General features: G+C 35.0%; 1 protein-coding gene across 1 annotated transcript; it reads right to left on the bottom strand.

Moving 5' to 3' along the window:
* Window positions 1–4,890: 4,890 nt before the first annotated feature.
* LOC113810986 (mitochondrial intermediate peptidase) lies at window positions 4,891–14,247 on the bottom strand. Its single transcript, XM_070125001.1, has 14 exons — window positions 13,811–14,247; window positions 12,900–13,028; window positions 11,569–11,702; window positions 11,277–11,401; window positions 10,897–11,038; window positions 10,238–10,426; window positions 9,535–9,676; window positions 8,907–9,117; window positions 8,441–8,568; window positions 7,614–7,741; window positions 7,174–7,381; window positions 6,418–6,543; window positions 6,109–6,230; window positions 4,891–5,883 (listed from the first exon to the last, which is right to left on the bottom strand). The coding sequence occupies exons 1-14, from the start codon at window positions 14,006–14,008 to the stop codon at window positions 5,709–5,711; spliced, it is 2,157 nt and encodes a 718-aa protein (XP_069981102.1). The 5' UTR covers window positions 14,009–14,247; the 3' UTR covers window positions 4,891–5,708.
* Between the last annotated feature and the right edge of the window lie 3,253 nt (window positions 14,248–17,500).

Here is a 17,500-nt window from a genome sequence, read left to right as displayed (position 1 = left end):
GAGACATGGGTATATTTATTATTCCATTCCATTTTAAAAGACCCATTACTATTTCATGACTACACATGTTCAGAGGTAGATGCATTCATATTGATATATGAACGGACGTTAAAGAATGACGTAAAATCATAATTCTACCACACCTGAGAGAGAGAGAGAGAGAGAGAGAGAGAGAGAGAGAGAGAGAGAGAGAGAGAGAGAGAGAGAGAGAGAGAGAGAGAGACAGACAGACAGACAGACAGACAGACAGACAGACAGACAGACAGACAGACAGACAGACAGACAGACAGACAGACAGACAGACAGACAGACAGACAGACAGACAGACAGACAGACAGACAGAGAGAGAGAGAGAGACAGAGAGAGAGACAGACAGAGAGAGAGAGAGAGAGACAGAGAGAGACAGAGAGAGAGAAAGAGACAGAGAGAGAGAGAGAGATTCTTATTAGGTTATTATCTAGTGTGCTAGCTTCCTTAACATCTTGCTAAATCTTATTAAGTTTAATGCTCATCACTTTAGGCTTATACTTTGAAGGTTGAGTACTGTATGAGTAAAAAAAAAAACTGATCTACCAAAACTTCTGGGAAATAAAGACATAGCATAGATCCTTTCATGTCTTATCCATCAGTAAAAATCGAGAATTAAACTTTAAAATACGTTTATGAGTGATAGTGACATTTACTAGTCTCCTATACTTGTTCATCCCTTATTGTTCAAATATTGGTGACAGAAGAGTTCTGCATAGTGCGTGATGCTTATAATGTACAGGTGTGTGATCTGGTTGAATACCAACTCTGTTTGCCTTACACTGTTCCTCCCCAATCAGAGTGAGATAGTGTTATCACATCAGAAAAGATAGGGGTACGATTGCTATGTCGAAGGTGAGTATGGTTTTTGGAAAGAGGTATCTCCTAAATAATTATTAGATGTTTCTCTACTTCATTTTGGTATTATGTTGGGAAGAGCTGTGATTTATATGCTTAATTGTATATTTCACTTTTTGTGTTCCTGCATTTGCTTGTGTTATGAGAATGGGAGTATGTTTGAGATGTATAAAATTAGTAGAGTTACCTTCTCTACTAATGCAAAATAAAATTAAAATTAAATGTATTACATGATTATGTTGAAAATGTTTCTTGAAAATAAGAATTATGATAGTGGAAATATGATTATGAATATTATTGAAGTTATTTATTATTACAAATAAAGATAATGAGAATGATGTTAATGATTCTGATGGCAGATGGGAATCAAGATAACAGTTGTATTATCAAGATAATTACATTTAGTTAAGATTATGATAATAATAATAGTAATAATAATGAGCTGATGTGCCTTGTGAATACTCTTTACAGGCACAGTCATGAAAACACACTTTAAAAAAGCTCTGCACCTGAACAGTTTGAGAATGAGTGGGATGCTGTTTGTCAATGTGCCTTCTTATAACTGCTGTATGAGCGAGAACTCTGTTGGATGTGAAAGGAGGTATTTACAGCTATAAGGAAATGAGCTTTGGTAATCAGCAGGCCGTGTTGTGATGTTGCATTATGCATATTGCCTGTTTGAAAGTGATTATTAGGGTTTTAAGAGATGGTAAGGGACTCATTCTTAAACATGTGTAGTTTTTATCATATTTTAACTTACTGCATTTAGCATTATTTTTGTATTATATTCAACATTATCCTATTTTTGTATTATATTGACCATGTACTTTCTCATAGATTTCTCAAACTGATTTTAACATGTAAATATTTTGCTTAATTAAAATTCTGTGCTATTCCTAAGTAAATCTCTCACCCAATGTGCCAATATTTTCACCTGTAAATATTATTAACAGTGCAAATTGCATGTAAAACTTTGCCAGTTTTCTCTAGTATGTAAGCATATATATTTTTTTTAATGTAGGGTTTCTCTTTTGTCCTTATGTATTTGAATATAGAAGTTAATGACTGTAATTAATATGAATTTTAACACTCCACTGCTCTTTGTTTTCGCAGTTGTAGATATTAGATGTTAATGCTGCCTTTCTAAAATGCAGCTCTGAGTCTTTCAAGTTTTAAATCTCATAGATTAACGTTGTTGTGCAATATTTCCTTCGTTTATAAACACCAGAAGAACAAAGCTTGTTTCTCTTTCCTTGCAGTTATTACATTTTTTTTTTATGAGTCATTAACATGGAGGATGTTTTGTTCTACATCAGATTTTTCTGGATGAAGTTGATATATTTATAATATATGTGAGGATGTATGGCATATGAAGATGCCTTAAATGATGGTTATTTATTGATTAAATAATAATTTTTAGATGGTACATGCACATTAACAAGTGGCAATTCATGCACCTGCACAGACAATCATTCTTTCATACTAAAGACAGACAGACAGACAAACAGACACACAGATATATATATATATATATATATATATATATATATATATATATATATATATATATATATATAGAGAGAGAGAGAGAGAGAGAGAGAGAGAGAGAGAGAGAGAGAGAGAGAGAGAGAAAGAGAAAGAGAAAGAGAAAGAGAGAGAGAGAGAGAGAGAGAAGAGAGAGAAGAGAAAGAGAAGAGAGAGAGAAGTGAGAGAGAAGAGAGAGAGAAGAGAGAGAGAAGAGAGAGAGAAGAGAGAGAGAAGAGAGAGAGAAGAGAGAGAGAAAAGAAGAAAGAGAGAAGAGAAGAGAGAGAGAAAAGAGAGAAGAGAGAGAATAGAAGAAAGAAGAGAGAGAGAGGAGAGAGGAGAAAGGAGAGAGACGAGAGGAGAGAGGAGAAAGGAGAGAGACGAGAGGAGAGAGAGGAGAGAAGAGAGAGAGGAGAGAAGAGAGAGAGGAGAGAAGAGAGAGGAGAGAGAAGAGAGAGGGGAGAGAAGAGAGAGGAGAGACAAGAGAGAACAGAGAGAAGAGAGGAGAAGAGAAGAGAGAGAGAGAGAGAGAGGAGAGAGGAGAGAGGAGAGAGGAGAGAGGAGAGAGGGAAGAGGGAAGAGAGAGGGAGGAGGGAGGAGAGAGAAGAGAGAAGAGAGAGAGAAGAGGGAAGAGAGAGAGAGAGAAAAGAGAAGAGAGAGAGAAAAGTGAAGTGAGAAGAGACAAGAGAGAGAGAGAAGAGAGAAGAGAGAGTGAAGAGAGAAGAGAAAGTGGAGAGAGAAGAGAGAGAGAGAAAAAAGCGAGAAGAAAGAGAGAGAGAAAAGAGAAGAGAGAAAGAGAAAAGTGAAGAGGGAGATGAGAGAGAGAGAGAAGAGAGTAGAGAGAAGAGAGAAAGAGAGAGGAAAGAGAGAAAAGTGAAGAGAGAAGAGAAGAGAGAGAAGAGAGAAGAGAGAAGAGAGAAGAGAGGAGAGAGAAGCGAGAAGAGAGGAGAGAGAAGAGAGAGAAGCAATTGAGAAGCACATACAAATATACATTTTTGATTTAAATATTCAGCAATATATTAGAAATTAAAAGCATATGCTCTAAATATACGGCATTATCATCTCAAGGTACATAACCTTGCAAAGATTAGCTATTAACAGACCAATACATCTGCTATCTATCAAATACGTATTACATAAAAGTGATAAGTATTACATTTATAAATATATATAGATAAAACAGAAACACCAATAGCTTAAATAAAAGTAAAATGATCATTATTATGATGATTGATAATAATGATGATAATGATAATGGTGATGTATTAATGATTAAGAGTAACTATATTTTTCAATAAAGTAATTAAAGAAATAAAGTAAATAGATTTTCTTAAAAAAAGGGAAAAGCCTCAAGAACATTTTGAAAGATCTATTATAGTGGGATTCATTTCTCTACAGTTTTTGTTGTCGTCATGCAGATAAAAGAAGAATTAAAATGATTTGATAATTAACTGGCTGGTAATGATAATTAATGCACAAAAGATAAGTTGATACTGATATTCACTCGATAATTAGCTGGTGATAATTACTTGAAACAGAATAATTTCATTCCACATATTGCTTTCACCAGTACAATAAAAAAGCATGATGCAAATAAAGTAACATTTCTTGCTTCTGTAGTTTGCCTGAATGTGTCAGTAACATAAATTTCCTTTTGTCATTACACATTTCAATATGTTTATTTATAATCTCTTATATAATTATAACAGACCCTTATACTTTGCTAAAAACTTAATCACCACTTTGTAAAAATGATAATAATAATAATATGATATTAATAATAATAGTGAAAATAATAAAAATAATTACTATTATAATCATGTTAACAGAGAAACCAATAGTGATCATAATGATAATAGTAAGAGTAATAATAATAATAATAATAATAATACCAACAATACTGATGATAATAACTGATAATGATCACAATAAAAATAACAATAATAATAGTAATATTGATAATGATGATAATGAAATGATGTTGATGATAATAATAAAAGTAATAATGATAATAATTTAGATAATTACAGTGATAAAAATTATAATGATAATAACAATGATAACAACAGCTAATGAAATTCATAGTAATAATGGCAGTCAGAATACTACAACTTCAACTAATAATAATGTTGATATATGAAATCCTAATGAACCCAAAATCATATGGCCGGTTTGTTAGAATTGTGCGAGGCCCGACCCAAAGAATATTCGTATACTTGACATGCATAAATAAAGAAATAAATGCATATTTATCAGTCTAGACATGTATATCAACCTGGCAAATAGATGGTTAAATGTGAATCTATCAGATATATAGACAGATATGCCTTTATTTCTGCGTCTGAGTTTATGAAAATTCATTGGGTCGGGCCTGGCACAATTTTAGCAAACCGGTCGATAATCTGATAATATAAGACCAATAAGGAATGCATATAGTTCATGAACTGACTGAAACTATATGCAACTCAGTAAAAGAAAAACTTTTTTGTTTTTTTTTGAGAAATATATATTTTATATACACAATATAACAAATGTACCAAATCACAATACCGTTATCAATAATAATAATTGAACAGGTATATAAGCACCATTTTTAAGTAAAATATAAAACCTAGCAACATTCTATCTCATCTTATAGTACAATATTTCATATTTCTTTCCATCATTTACAACTAGGAATACCATTTATCATATTGATTAGGTAGAAGAGATATAATTATTACAAATATTTGCTATCAAGAAAAAAAATAAAAAATAAAAAATAATGAAATACATTACCAAACTGCATTTTCACCATGTTTGAAACAGACCAGACTGGTACTGTCTGAATAATCTCACAAACATATCCCTGAGAAAATTAATTCAGATAAAATAAATGACAAAAAAAAGTCCTCATCCCACACAGATTCATAGGATAGACTATTACAATAATAATGCAATGGAGAGAGTGACAACGAAAGGTAGCATCCTTGAGTTATGTCTGTAGTTTTAAATTCTATAGATACTTTATGTAAGTTTCTTAAACTGCTTGATTTTCATCTTAATGAAACAGCACCTAACACAGTAAAACTCACACATCACATAAAAACAACCTTATTGCTCTGTAAATTACTTTTGCACATATTGATAGACAACTAAATTATCTTATTAGTGTCTTCATTTACTCTGAAAAAATAGTCTCTCTAAATACTCCTCTCTCTGTATTGGATTATCCAAATATTACACCCTCTTTCCAGACACCTCAATCTTTGATGCTTCAGACCTCATTTCTAATACCCCAGATATTGGAAGAGCACATCCTACTTTGCAGTGGTTGTCTCCACCCTCTCTTTCTTTGACTCCAAATCTGTCCTAAGAGCCTCTACCATGCTCTCTGCTGTCACCTCTCGGCCAAGGAACTCTCCTACCATCGCTCGTGGGGGTTTCCCTCCACCATGAGCTAGCACTTCCCGGCGATATTTCTCACCCATTTCCCTATGGAGTGAAGAATAAATAGTTATCATGGTTGTGTCATACTAACTGATTACAAAACTTTCTTTTAATCCTCATACCCACCGACCCACACAAATACAAACACCCACACACCCACTTACACACACTCACTCACTCACATGCTTGTTTATATAATTAAGTCAAAGGTAAATAACATAAATCACTTAATGAAAGCAGAGACTACAAAGCTGTAGCAAACCAACTCACCTGCTGAATGGATTGTCCACAAAATACTTCTGCCAGATCCAGGAGGCCACGGCACGAGACACCAGATAAGCGTAGTATTTTGCTCCATAGCCAACAAGGTGACCAAACCTCAGTTGCCAAGCCTGAATAATAATAATAAAAAAATCTGTTAAAGTTCCTTACCATTTCTGCAAAAGTTTAAGAGTGAAAACACACCTAAAACACGTATAACTGAATCAACAAGTTCCTTTAGATTAATGCAGGTCCACTGCATAATCACAATCCATACAATACGATACACAATAAGTAAAGGACACAAAGTTTACTAACAGTATTGGGGACATATGGAAGCCCATAATATTCATTCTGCACTTTCTCTAATATCTGTGTTGTGGTTGTAGTTGAATCCCATCGTTCTTCACTGTGGTAACGCTGGTCGAGCATAGAGTAGAAGGTCTGGAAAATAAGTTTTATTATAAACTTTTTTTGTTTTTGTTGAAATGCTAATCATAAAGACAGAAAAGTGAAAATACCTGATCATTTTGTTGCAAAATAATGTATATGGATATATCCTTTTGTTGCAAAATAGATTAAAATATGTGTCATTCCTACTTTTTCCTTTAAACAAATATAAATAAAAATGTAATGACATATTAACCAAGTTTTTACAGCTATTCACTACATGCAAATAAAGATTGACAGAGAAGTAGACTGATAAAAAAAAATGATACAAAGGAATATTAAAATAAAATACAATTCTAGTGCACTAAGCAATATACAGCAAAACTTTCTACTACATAAAATTAATGCTTTCAAACTTAATCCCTGTAAATAAATTCAGAATACTATTGCCAACTAACACTTTACAGAACCTGAATATCAGGAATTCCAAAACTGCATTGAAATCTACATCAGATTTTGTGATGTCTGTACCAGAAAATAACCAGAACCAGCACCACAGATTAGGATTGTTCTCACAATTTAATACCGCTCTAACACCTAAAATTCGGACAAGAAATAATCAGAGGTACGAATCCTTTCACTAATCACACATTCAGATCTTTAACACACGCAACAACACTATACCTGCAGCTGCATTTCTGAGGCAGCGAACACAGACTTAGATGCAACCAATTTCTCAAGCAGTTTGTCAGGGATGGGCTCTCCCGTCTTGTAATGGCGGGCATAAGTGCGCAGGACTCTGGGGTCCATGGCAAAAAACTCCATCAGGATCGAGGGAACTTCTGCAAAATCTGTGCTGCAGCGTGTTCCCGTCACATGCTGATACTGTGTTCTGTGGAGTGGATATGTTATGGGAATGATAATGATAATATTGATGATGATAATAATAAAAAGACCATATAAAATAATTATTGTAATAAAGAGTATAGTTACTAATGATACTCAACCAGAAATAGCAATAAGAATGAAACAGTTTTTTTTTTAAAGTACAGAAAACAATGTTTTAATAACCAATAGGCAGAAACACACAAACACACACACACACAGAAACCAGCCCTTCTGACCTTGCCAGCATGGAGTGCAAAGCATGACCCATCTCGTGGAACAGATTCTCAACCATGCCGGGCGTGAGCAGAGAGGGCGTTGACCAGGTGGGAGCAGGCAGGTTCAGGTGGAGAACCACAATAGGATCCTGGAGGGACAAGAGTGAGGATGATAATGATGATAATCTTCATAAATGTAATTATAATAATGATACTAATAATGATAATCCTTATAAATGTAATCATAATAATAATAATGATGATAATAATATTGATAATCAAAATAACAATTATACTGCTACTAATAATAATGAGAAGAAATACAAGATTATATAATAACAATTGTAAAAGCAAAATCATATCTACAATATCAATAATCATAACTATACTGGTAAGAACCACAATAACATCCAATAATATCAATGGCAATGATTGCAATCACATCCTAAAATAACAATAACAGCATATATAAGTACAACAAAATAAACATACAATAATACAAGCTACAATTAGACTATTTTACATATCTTAAAATAGTTTAGTTGTGACGGTTTACTGATGATATGGAAACACTTCCAAAGTTTATGACTTTAAATATCCCAGAACAACAGCGGAAATAAAAACAACAACAATAATGATAACGATGATATCAATAATAATAACAGCAAAAACAAAAATAACCATGACAATAACAACATTAACACATCCCCACGAAAAAATAAATAATAATAATTCAATATTGAATAGAGTACAAACAACATTCCTATACAAAGCCTAATTATATATTAGTCAGTCACCAAAAATATATATTACACTACTTACATGTATATACTCTCTGGCGCACTTACTTGATATGATCCATCAGGGAGCAGCTTCCCGCCCCTAATGGTGAAATGGCAGTCCTGGTGGGCCTTGCCGATGCGCTCGTAGAAATCGCAGTAGATGTAGCCCAAGAGGCCTTCCATTTCGTGCATTACTGAGGAAGTGAGAGCGGTAAGAGTTTGAGTGAGGAAAGGGGTGTTGATTTCGCATTGCAGGGGTGGTTTTAAGGAGATGATCTGAGGGAAAGGACGGTTACTATCATCTGAGTTTTTGCAGTGTTACTACATGTAGATAAGTAGATTGATCAATAAGTGAGTAATGATAAGGTTTCAAAAATTAAATCAGTGTAATTCACAAATATTGTGAGAACACAAATCAATATTTTGTAACAAATAACCTCTTTTAATAATACTTTTTAAATATATTTCACATTCTACCTATGCATGCACAGACAGACAGACAGACAGACACACACACACACACACTACCCACCAGCTAGCTTATAGACATCGTTGGTCCAAAGTTCCCCAGGTAACGGCTCCTGCACTTTGAGAGACACGTTATACAGATTCCGAAGCAGGCTGCTGAGCCCGTCCATGACTGCCCCTAAAGAGAAGTACGGTGCGAGATCACCTCCACTCATGGAGAATTTACTCTGCCTTGCCTGGCCGGTGAAGTAAGGCACATCCCAGGGAGCTAGGTCCTGTAAAAGCATTTTGTTTTAAGATTATGAGTTTCTTTAATCTGAAATATCAAATATATCCTATTTATTTAGATATTCATTCACTGCTGTTATCTGTGTTATCTTATTTGTCTATCATTTATCACTTACTATTAATTGACTTATAAACTGGTCTATTTGTTCCTTTTACTTCCAGGAGGGTAGTGTTGATATGATAACTGTAATAGTCAAAATAAATCTATTGACTTATTCTAAAAACAAACAAACAAACAAACATACAGTAAACTACAGTCCTGTGTTCTTTAGGACATCTAAGTTGAATTTTTTCAGCTTAAAAAAAGAAAAGAAAAGAAAAAAGAACGAAAGAAAGAAAAACAAACTTTAGAAAAAGTTTTCTAAATAATGGGTAAAAAAGAAACAACAATGATGATGGCTTACCCTCGAGTATCTGTATTGTTCTTTCTTCATCTTCTCCATCTCCCTGAAGTCCTCCTTGGCTAAGGGCCTCACCTCTTTTGACACCAATTTCAAGAAGTTCAGCACGAGGTCGGGAGACTCGGCTAAGCTGCTGTTGACGGCTCTGAGAAAGGGAGTGGACATGAGTATCAGACAGTTAATCATAATATAATAATAATGATATTATTTGATAATGATATGATTTTGGAAATATCATTTATGTACAAAAACATAGAGAAAAGAAGAAAGAAAAAATTACATTTCAAGTAATAAAAATTCTAAGGAAATTTACCAACAATAAAATCAAATATAAATAGCTAAAAATGAAATGTAAAACAAATGAGAATGAACTTAAAAACTCCCTTAATACAAAAAGAAAAAAAACAGGGCCTAAATGAACTAGCAAAGTAAGTGATACTACCATACCATTAAATATAGCAAGCACTGGTTTCTATTAAGTTTTATGGGTTGGAGAAGATTAAGCCACTTGTCCTTTGGTCATATATATGCCACAGCTACCAAAAATAACACTAATACACATCAGAAAAAGGTGTATAAAAAAGACATTCAAACTCCTCATAATCCTAGCTCACAATATAATAACTATTTACATATAAATTCTAACATATAATACCATTTTCATAAGTGTTCCAGTCAATCTCGCCATCCCTAACACAACACTAACCTGTGGGCATATGATTTGAAGCCGCATATGGTGGCCATCTCGTGCCGTCTGGTGAGCAGCTCTGTCAGAAGGTACTCCTGGTGCTGGTCTGGGTGTAGGAAGATCTTGTACGCCGCCTCCCTTGTGATCTCCATGTGGGCATCTGCATACAGGCCTGTTACCACTATGTTGTCCCCATCTATGGCAAAGCTGTTCAGCAAAGATGGGAAGGAGCATATGAATATTTAAGTAAATTATCATATAACACTATGATATCGGATAGAATGTTATTATCGACCTCATATCAGAACCACACTGTGCTTAAGGATAGAACAAACACAAGCAAAAATCTGAATATGCTCCTACAAAAAGTGAAATGACAGTTTTGAAGTCTAATGAGAAAGAAAACGTCTTCTGCCACGAAAACTTTTTCTTTCACTGTTGTGTACTGAAAAAAGAAAGAAGAAAAAGAAGAAGAAAAACTACTGATTTACTTAAGTTTGATTTGTAATCCTAGGGAAAAAATAAACACTTATAAACTTCCCATAATTGCCTCCCATAAGACGAAGAAGCAGAAGAGAGAAAGATTGTTTTTTCCATCATATAGTCCATAAAAATAATCTACACATCCATACACTTTTCAAACATAGGCACTGACACCACAATTTCTAAGGACTTACTGCTGGCGGATGGACTCGGGCAGCTTCTTCTTGGGAATTGCTCGGGACTGGAGGGAGCCATTCATGAAGTGCTGCCCGAGGGTGAGGATGGCCTCGTTCAGGGATACCACACGGCATCGCTTGGCTTCGTCCAAGTGGATACCTGTGAGGGGATGAAAGGGGGAATGAAGTTTGGAAAGAGCTGGGTTAGATAATGAATATATATGTATGCATGTGTGTGTGTGGGTGCACATGCTTGTTGTATGAATAAACATGTATCAAAGAAAAATATTAAACATAAATCTAATCACAAAGATAAAAAATACCACAAATCTTTATCATTCTTCTTATATCTATGAAGTAAGCCTAAGCTAACCCTATACCAAAAGGAGAAAACCAACCTGACTGCTCAAAGTCGAAGAGGAAGAGCTTGGCCACATGCCTATCAACATCTGTGGTTGGGAAAATGTCACCGTTGTTTACAACCTCCCTCAGACTATCATATAATTGTCGGTGAGTATTTAACCTGGATCAGATAAGAAGGAAATCTGTATTGAGATATGGAGAGGAATGAGGATATAGTATTCGTTCATTATAAAATCATTACCTCTAGATTAAAAGAAAGAAGTAAGGATTAAAGAGGGGGATAAAGGAAATTTTGAATAACAAGATAAAAATCTGCCCTGGACTTACTGTTCAACAAGTCCACCTATGGCGATGCTTGCATCCTCTGCAGCATGGGAGTAGCGGGCCTGAGGGTGTGCCATGCGGATAAACTCAGCCAAATCAGCAACACGACAGAGAGTGTCAGAAAGGTGGTCAAAGACCTGGAAAAAATAAAAGATAAAGTTGATGAATAATACACCAATAAAAAGAAGAGATTCAGGCACACCTGTCCCACCTGCTCTTACATCTTAGCTAAATGCCATATTAGATACCAACATAGTTCTTATCATCAATCTTTCTACTTTCCTTATACAGCTAGAGTAATTAAGAACTTGAACCCTTTAGCAGTTTTTCTAAATTTTTAACACTGGTGCTGTGAGACTTAGTGTAAAAATTCCTTTATATATATTCTAAAAAGAGTAAATTTAACAAAGTGACTTGACCTTAGTCAATAACCATGAGTATCATTGTTTCATGACATGAGAAGTCAACATGCAACACAGTACACTCATAGAACATATAGAGAACATAAATTTCAACACTCCTTATTTCTAGATGGCAATTTGTAATCATGTAGTCATGGCCATCTATAATCACTGTCTACTAAGAATAGAAAATAAACTTCAGAGAAATTGAATGTCAATTCTAAAATATCGAATATAAATTTCTAGACCTAGAATTTCTTGCTTGGCTAGCTAGAGTTGGAAGTCATTTTTTGCCCATGTGTCTCTATATCAACACAGCTACAATTAACCCAAGGATATTATACATACAACCCTATCAACAAAACACTTACATAAACACTACATCAAATAAGCTTTGCTACATAGAGACACATAAAATATACTTGGTCATTCACTGCCTTTCATGTGCTTACAGAAACACAGATGCCTTGAGCTCAAAGAGTACACCCCTCATGCCTTTCATCAACACCTCTCACTCAACACATAGGCTAGAAATAGACTAGATAACACCCTCGGAACCAACTTTTCATCCACCCACACAATGATGGACTCCCTTGATGAGTGTGCAGTCTGGAAAGTTGACAGACAATGCCACAGCATAACATTCTCCCACCACTTATGGAGTGTGCAGATGAGAGTGGTCACCTACATGCACATTGACAGCTTCTTATAAAGGGGTAGCCTGGGGACCCCCAAGCACCCAACTAACCAACCAACCATGGCTGTGAATGGTTTCCTGGGGCAATAGACTAACATAGACACTTTTCCCTTGCATAGTATATCCAGGTAAAATTACTTTGCTGATGCAATCTATCTTGTTAGAATTACTATTGTCAATTCACAGCTTTCTAGAATAATTAATACAGTGTGTCCATATCAAAATCAACTTCCTACCTCCACCATTTTACGTGATCTTTCTGGAGAGCAGCACTCGGCCACCAAAGACTCTGCTTCACGTACTGCATTTTCCTTGAGCAAATAGAAACCTTCAGGTTCATTCAGCTCTGGGAGGCCAAACAAGCCCTGAAAAAAGAAAAGAAAATGAGAATAAAGTAACTTTACATAAAACAAAATGATATCAAACTACTATAACTGCTACTAATGATAATGCCTACCTGAATGACACAAATTACTGAAATAATAAATCATCTCCTCCAATAAAGGCAGCTGTGATTTCATCTGAACAATAATTTGACTGATTAATTTTATTACACAGCCTTGGAGCTTGATTGAGAAATTAAACAAAGACAATTATTCAAGGGGAAAAAATCAAAGAATAAGTAAGGAGAAATACAAGTATATAAAATAAAAAAAGAGGAACACCGATATCAATGAACAGTAATATGGGATACTCAGGATAATGACAATAAATTCCATGAACCATCTTTCTTTTTTTTCAAATATATATTTCCTTCCAAAGCTACATTTCCATGTCTTTTCACACATTCCTTCATTGTATATTTCCATATAGAGGTTCTTGTAAAGAGGGCATAGCCAAGTCCCCTTTTCCATCAGCTAGGTAATGCTCTATTATGATCAGACTATGCTGCATTAAAAAAAAAAAATTGTGGAAGTTGTCCAGAGCATAATTACATCAGCAGATTAGTGTGGTCTCCATTCTACATGCTCCTGCAAAGGTCAACAAACCTCCACCATATACACTGATAAGATACTAATAATTTACTGATCTATCAGCTGGTAAGACAAGCACACTCTTGCCACCCAAAACCCTGAGCCACATAACACTTTTCTGCCCCTAAAACCACCCCAAAATAACCCCAAACCCCCTTAGCAACCCCGCTTACCGTCGCCCCCTTCGTGAAGTGAAGACTCAACAGCTTATTCGGTTTCGCGTTGAAAGCCGAAGCCAAAGGAGACCAAGTGTTCACGAATCTCCTTGTTATGTCCGTTCTTCCTTGGTTTTCTCTCCTCTTCTGTGTCCATCTGGGCGAAGAACGTCCTAGCCTGCTCAGAATAGCCTCCGTCCGTCTTAAAATCTGCATTATTCCTGTGATTTAAAGTTCTTACGAGCTATTTCCTGGGAGTCATTGGGCTTCTCCTTCTTTTTCCTCTTCTCCTTCGGTTTGTCCTCCTTTTTGCTGTTAATAGAAGGTTTCAGCCTTTTAGAGAAAATACTATACGTTATCAACTTCTACTGCTTCTTTTATCGGTTAAATATAGTCGCTTGTGCTATCAGGGTTTACGGCTTTTCCTTCAGACGACAAAACACACTCGGGATTTTAACTCCGGATTGTGATGTGTATTTATCATTAATTTATATCTGAAATAAACTTTTAAGACAATTTAGAATATTCAATAGTATTTTGAAATATATAAATGATATTATACAAGCAAAATATTTTAAAAGAGTGTTTTCTTGTAGATTTATAAGCTATATTTTGTTCATATTATGTGATACGTAAATATTGATCTTTCACTTTCCTATCTACGAGCCTATATTTTTTCCTTATTTATCAAATATCGTTCAGGAAAATATCACTTTACAGAAAATATTTTCGGATCTAGGCATTTAGATCATTATTTTGTTTATGATTGCTATATTTCTTCTTTGGAATTATTTTGATTGTGTTGAATGACTCATCTAGTTGATATTGATTATGATCATGATAACATTTAAACTTTTAACAATAATGATAATGATGATGATAGTAATAATGTTAGTGATTGCAGCAACTATAATAGTAACAGCGATAGTAATAACAATAATGATAATGTTTTAACAATAATAATATCAATAATGATGATGATAATGATAGCAAGGATAATTATAATAGTAATGATAACAATGATGGTAGTGATAATGGTTATGATGTCAATCATGATAATGATAATCTTAATAATATTATTGATGATGATGATAATGATTATAATGGCGACGATGACAATAGTTATAATGATAGTAATGGTGATAATAAAAATCATGATAATAACATTAGTTACAGTAATAATGATGATAAGGATAATGGTAAGAATGACGACGGTGATACTGATGTTAGTAATAGTATCAATGATAATAATGACAATTATAAAAATAACTATAATCAGAAAACAGATAATGGTGAGGATAATGATAATTGTAATAATTATAATTGTAATAATAATGATCATGATACTACTACTACTACTAATGATGATAATGACAATAATGATTATCATAATTATCATAACTATTACTATTTTTATTATTATCATCATTATCATTATCATTCTTGTTATAATTTCTTTTGTGAGATATGATCAACATTTTCTACAGTTACCCTGATGCGATCTACCAGCATAAAATTCAAACATATTCCATAAATGTAACTGTAACAGTGTAACATCTTCCTCCCACTCGAAATAGAGAGAGAGAGAGAAAGAGAGAGAGAGAGAGAGAGAGAGAGAGAGAGAGAAAGAGAAAGAGAAAGAGAAAGAGAGAGAGAGAGAGAGAAGAGAGAGAGAGAGAGAGAGAGAGAGAGAGAGAGAGAGAGAGAGAGAGAGAGAGAGAGAGAGAGAGAGAGAGAGAGAGAGAGAGAGAGAGAGAGAGAGATTTTTGCTGTAACTATTAAACTTGCACAGTAGTGTTATCAACTTAAAACAGGCATGTGATCGACTGGTTGGTCACCCCTGATATATATGTATATATATATATATATATATATATATATATATATATATATATATATATATATATAAATATATATACATATATATATATATATATATATATATATATATATATATATATATATATATATATATATATTCATATATACATGTATGTATGCACACATACATATATATTTACTATGCTGAGCGGTATGCCTGCAGGTGGTAACAGGAACAACGAAGGAAAGGGCAAGAAAACACGAATATGCCGAATGCTTTTTCGCTTTTCGGATTAGCGAAAAGGCCTTCAGCATATTCGTGTGTTTTCTTGCCCTTACCTTCGTTGTTCCTGCTGCAATCTGTTCATCATGAATTCCACACACGTGTTCTTCAACGACGAAACCTGTAGGCAGATGAGCAAATTGATTTGTCTCTGAGGGTGTAGAGGAAAACCACCCTGTAATTCGCACCTGAGAACCACCAGTTACTGTCTACCCTTAATAAGCGTATGGGCGATCACGCCATAAGGGCTCTAGGTATCCCTGCTGTTATAGCTTTCTCACTCTTTCCTATCTTATTACAATCACGAATGTCGATGTAGCCTTGGTCCCAGTAGCCAGCAGGCCTTCAGCTGAATCCTGTTCCAAAGTATTGCAATTTACTTTTTAGTAATATTCGTGGACTTTACGGGATTTTGGATTGCTCTTATCATTAATGTTGTTCTTGTCATTATTACTGCTATCATTACTATCATCATTATTGATATTATCGCGTGTGTGTGTATGTGTGTGTGTGCGTGTGTGTGTGTTTGTGTGCGTGTCCGTGTGCATGTACGTACGTATGTGTGTGTGTGTGTGTGTGTGTGTGTGTGTGTGTGTGTGTGTGTGTGTGTGTGTGTGTGTGTGTGTGTGTGTGTGTGTGTGTGTGTGTGTGAGAGAGAGAGAGAGAGAGAGAGAGAGAGAGAGAGAGAGAGAGAGAGAGAGAGAGAGAGAGAGAGAGAGAGAGAGAGAGAGAGAGAGAGAGAGAGAGAGAGAGAGAGAGAGAAAGACAAAGACAGAGGCAGAAACAGGGACAGACAGAAAGACAGACAAGTAGACATAAACAGAGAGAAATAGAGACAAGCAGGCAGAGACGGACAGACAGGTAGACAGGCAAACAAAAATACGAACAGACAGAAACAGAGACAGAAACAGAGACAGAAACAGAGGCAGACAGCCAAACAGACACAAACAGAAACAAAGACAAAAAAATAAAGTCCTTCCAAGACCTTAATGATCGAATTCCGCTCCGATCTCAGAGGAACGACAGCTGACATCTCTTCCAAACAGCTGACATCTCTTCCAAACAGCTGACATCTCTTCCAAACAGCTGACATCTCATCTAAACAGCTGACATCTCTTCCAAACAGCTGACATCTCTTCCAAACAGCTGACATCTCACCCAAACAGCTGACATCTCACCCAAACAGCTGACATCTCTTCCAAACAGCTGACATCTCTTCCAAACAGCTGACTACACGATTCCTTGGTTGTTTTTTTCCTCTCTGACGTGACTTCAAGGCTCGTTGGTCCCGAAGTTGTGAAAGAGTCATGGCGTGAGAGCTCCGTGATTTATGTTTTCGATTTTTTTTTTCTAAATATTTAAAGATGTTCTTTAAATATTCATTTCACGTATGGATTACTGATCATGCTAAGCCCAGGTGACATGAAGAAACTACTGCTATCGTTATTACAGTGATGTGAACGCTACTGTTACTTCAACAATAACAACAATTACCACCGCTACTTCTACAACTACTACTATTGCTACTTCTTCTTCTACTACTACTACTATTGGCTCTTTGACAACTGGTACAACTACAACTAATACGATTACAACAAACACTA

Source organism: Penaeus vannamei, chromosome 1 (assembly GCF_042767895.1).
Source record: "Penaeus vannamei isolate JL-2024 chromosome 1, ASM4276789v1, whole genome shotgun sequence".
In the NCBI taxonomy this organism is placed as follows: Eukaryota; Metazoa; Arthropoda; class Malacostraca; order Decapoda; family Penaeidae; genus Penaeus; species Penaeus vannamei.
Note: the sequence above shows the minus strand (reverse complement) of the source record. Positions and strands in the feature narration are given on the sequence as shown.

Coding starts and splice junctions, on each gene's coding strand:
- LOC113810986 (XM_070125001.1), bottom strand. CDS start 14,008: ATGCAGATTTTAAGACGGACGGAGGCTATTCTGAGCAGGCTAGGACGT. Junction 13,029..13,810: donor ACTTCACGAAGGGGGCGACG/GTAAGCGGGGTT, acceptor TTCTTTTTTCAG/GGCTTGTTTGGCCTCCCAGA. Junction 11,703..12,899: donor GATCACGTAAAATGGTGGAG/GTAGGAAGTTGA, acceptor TATTTTTTCCAG/GTCTTTGACCACCTTTCTGA.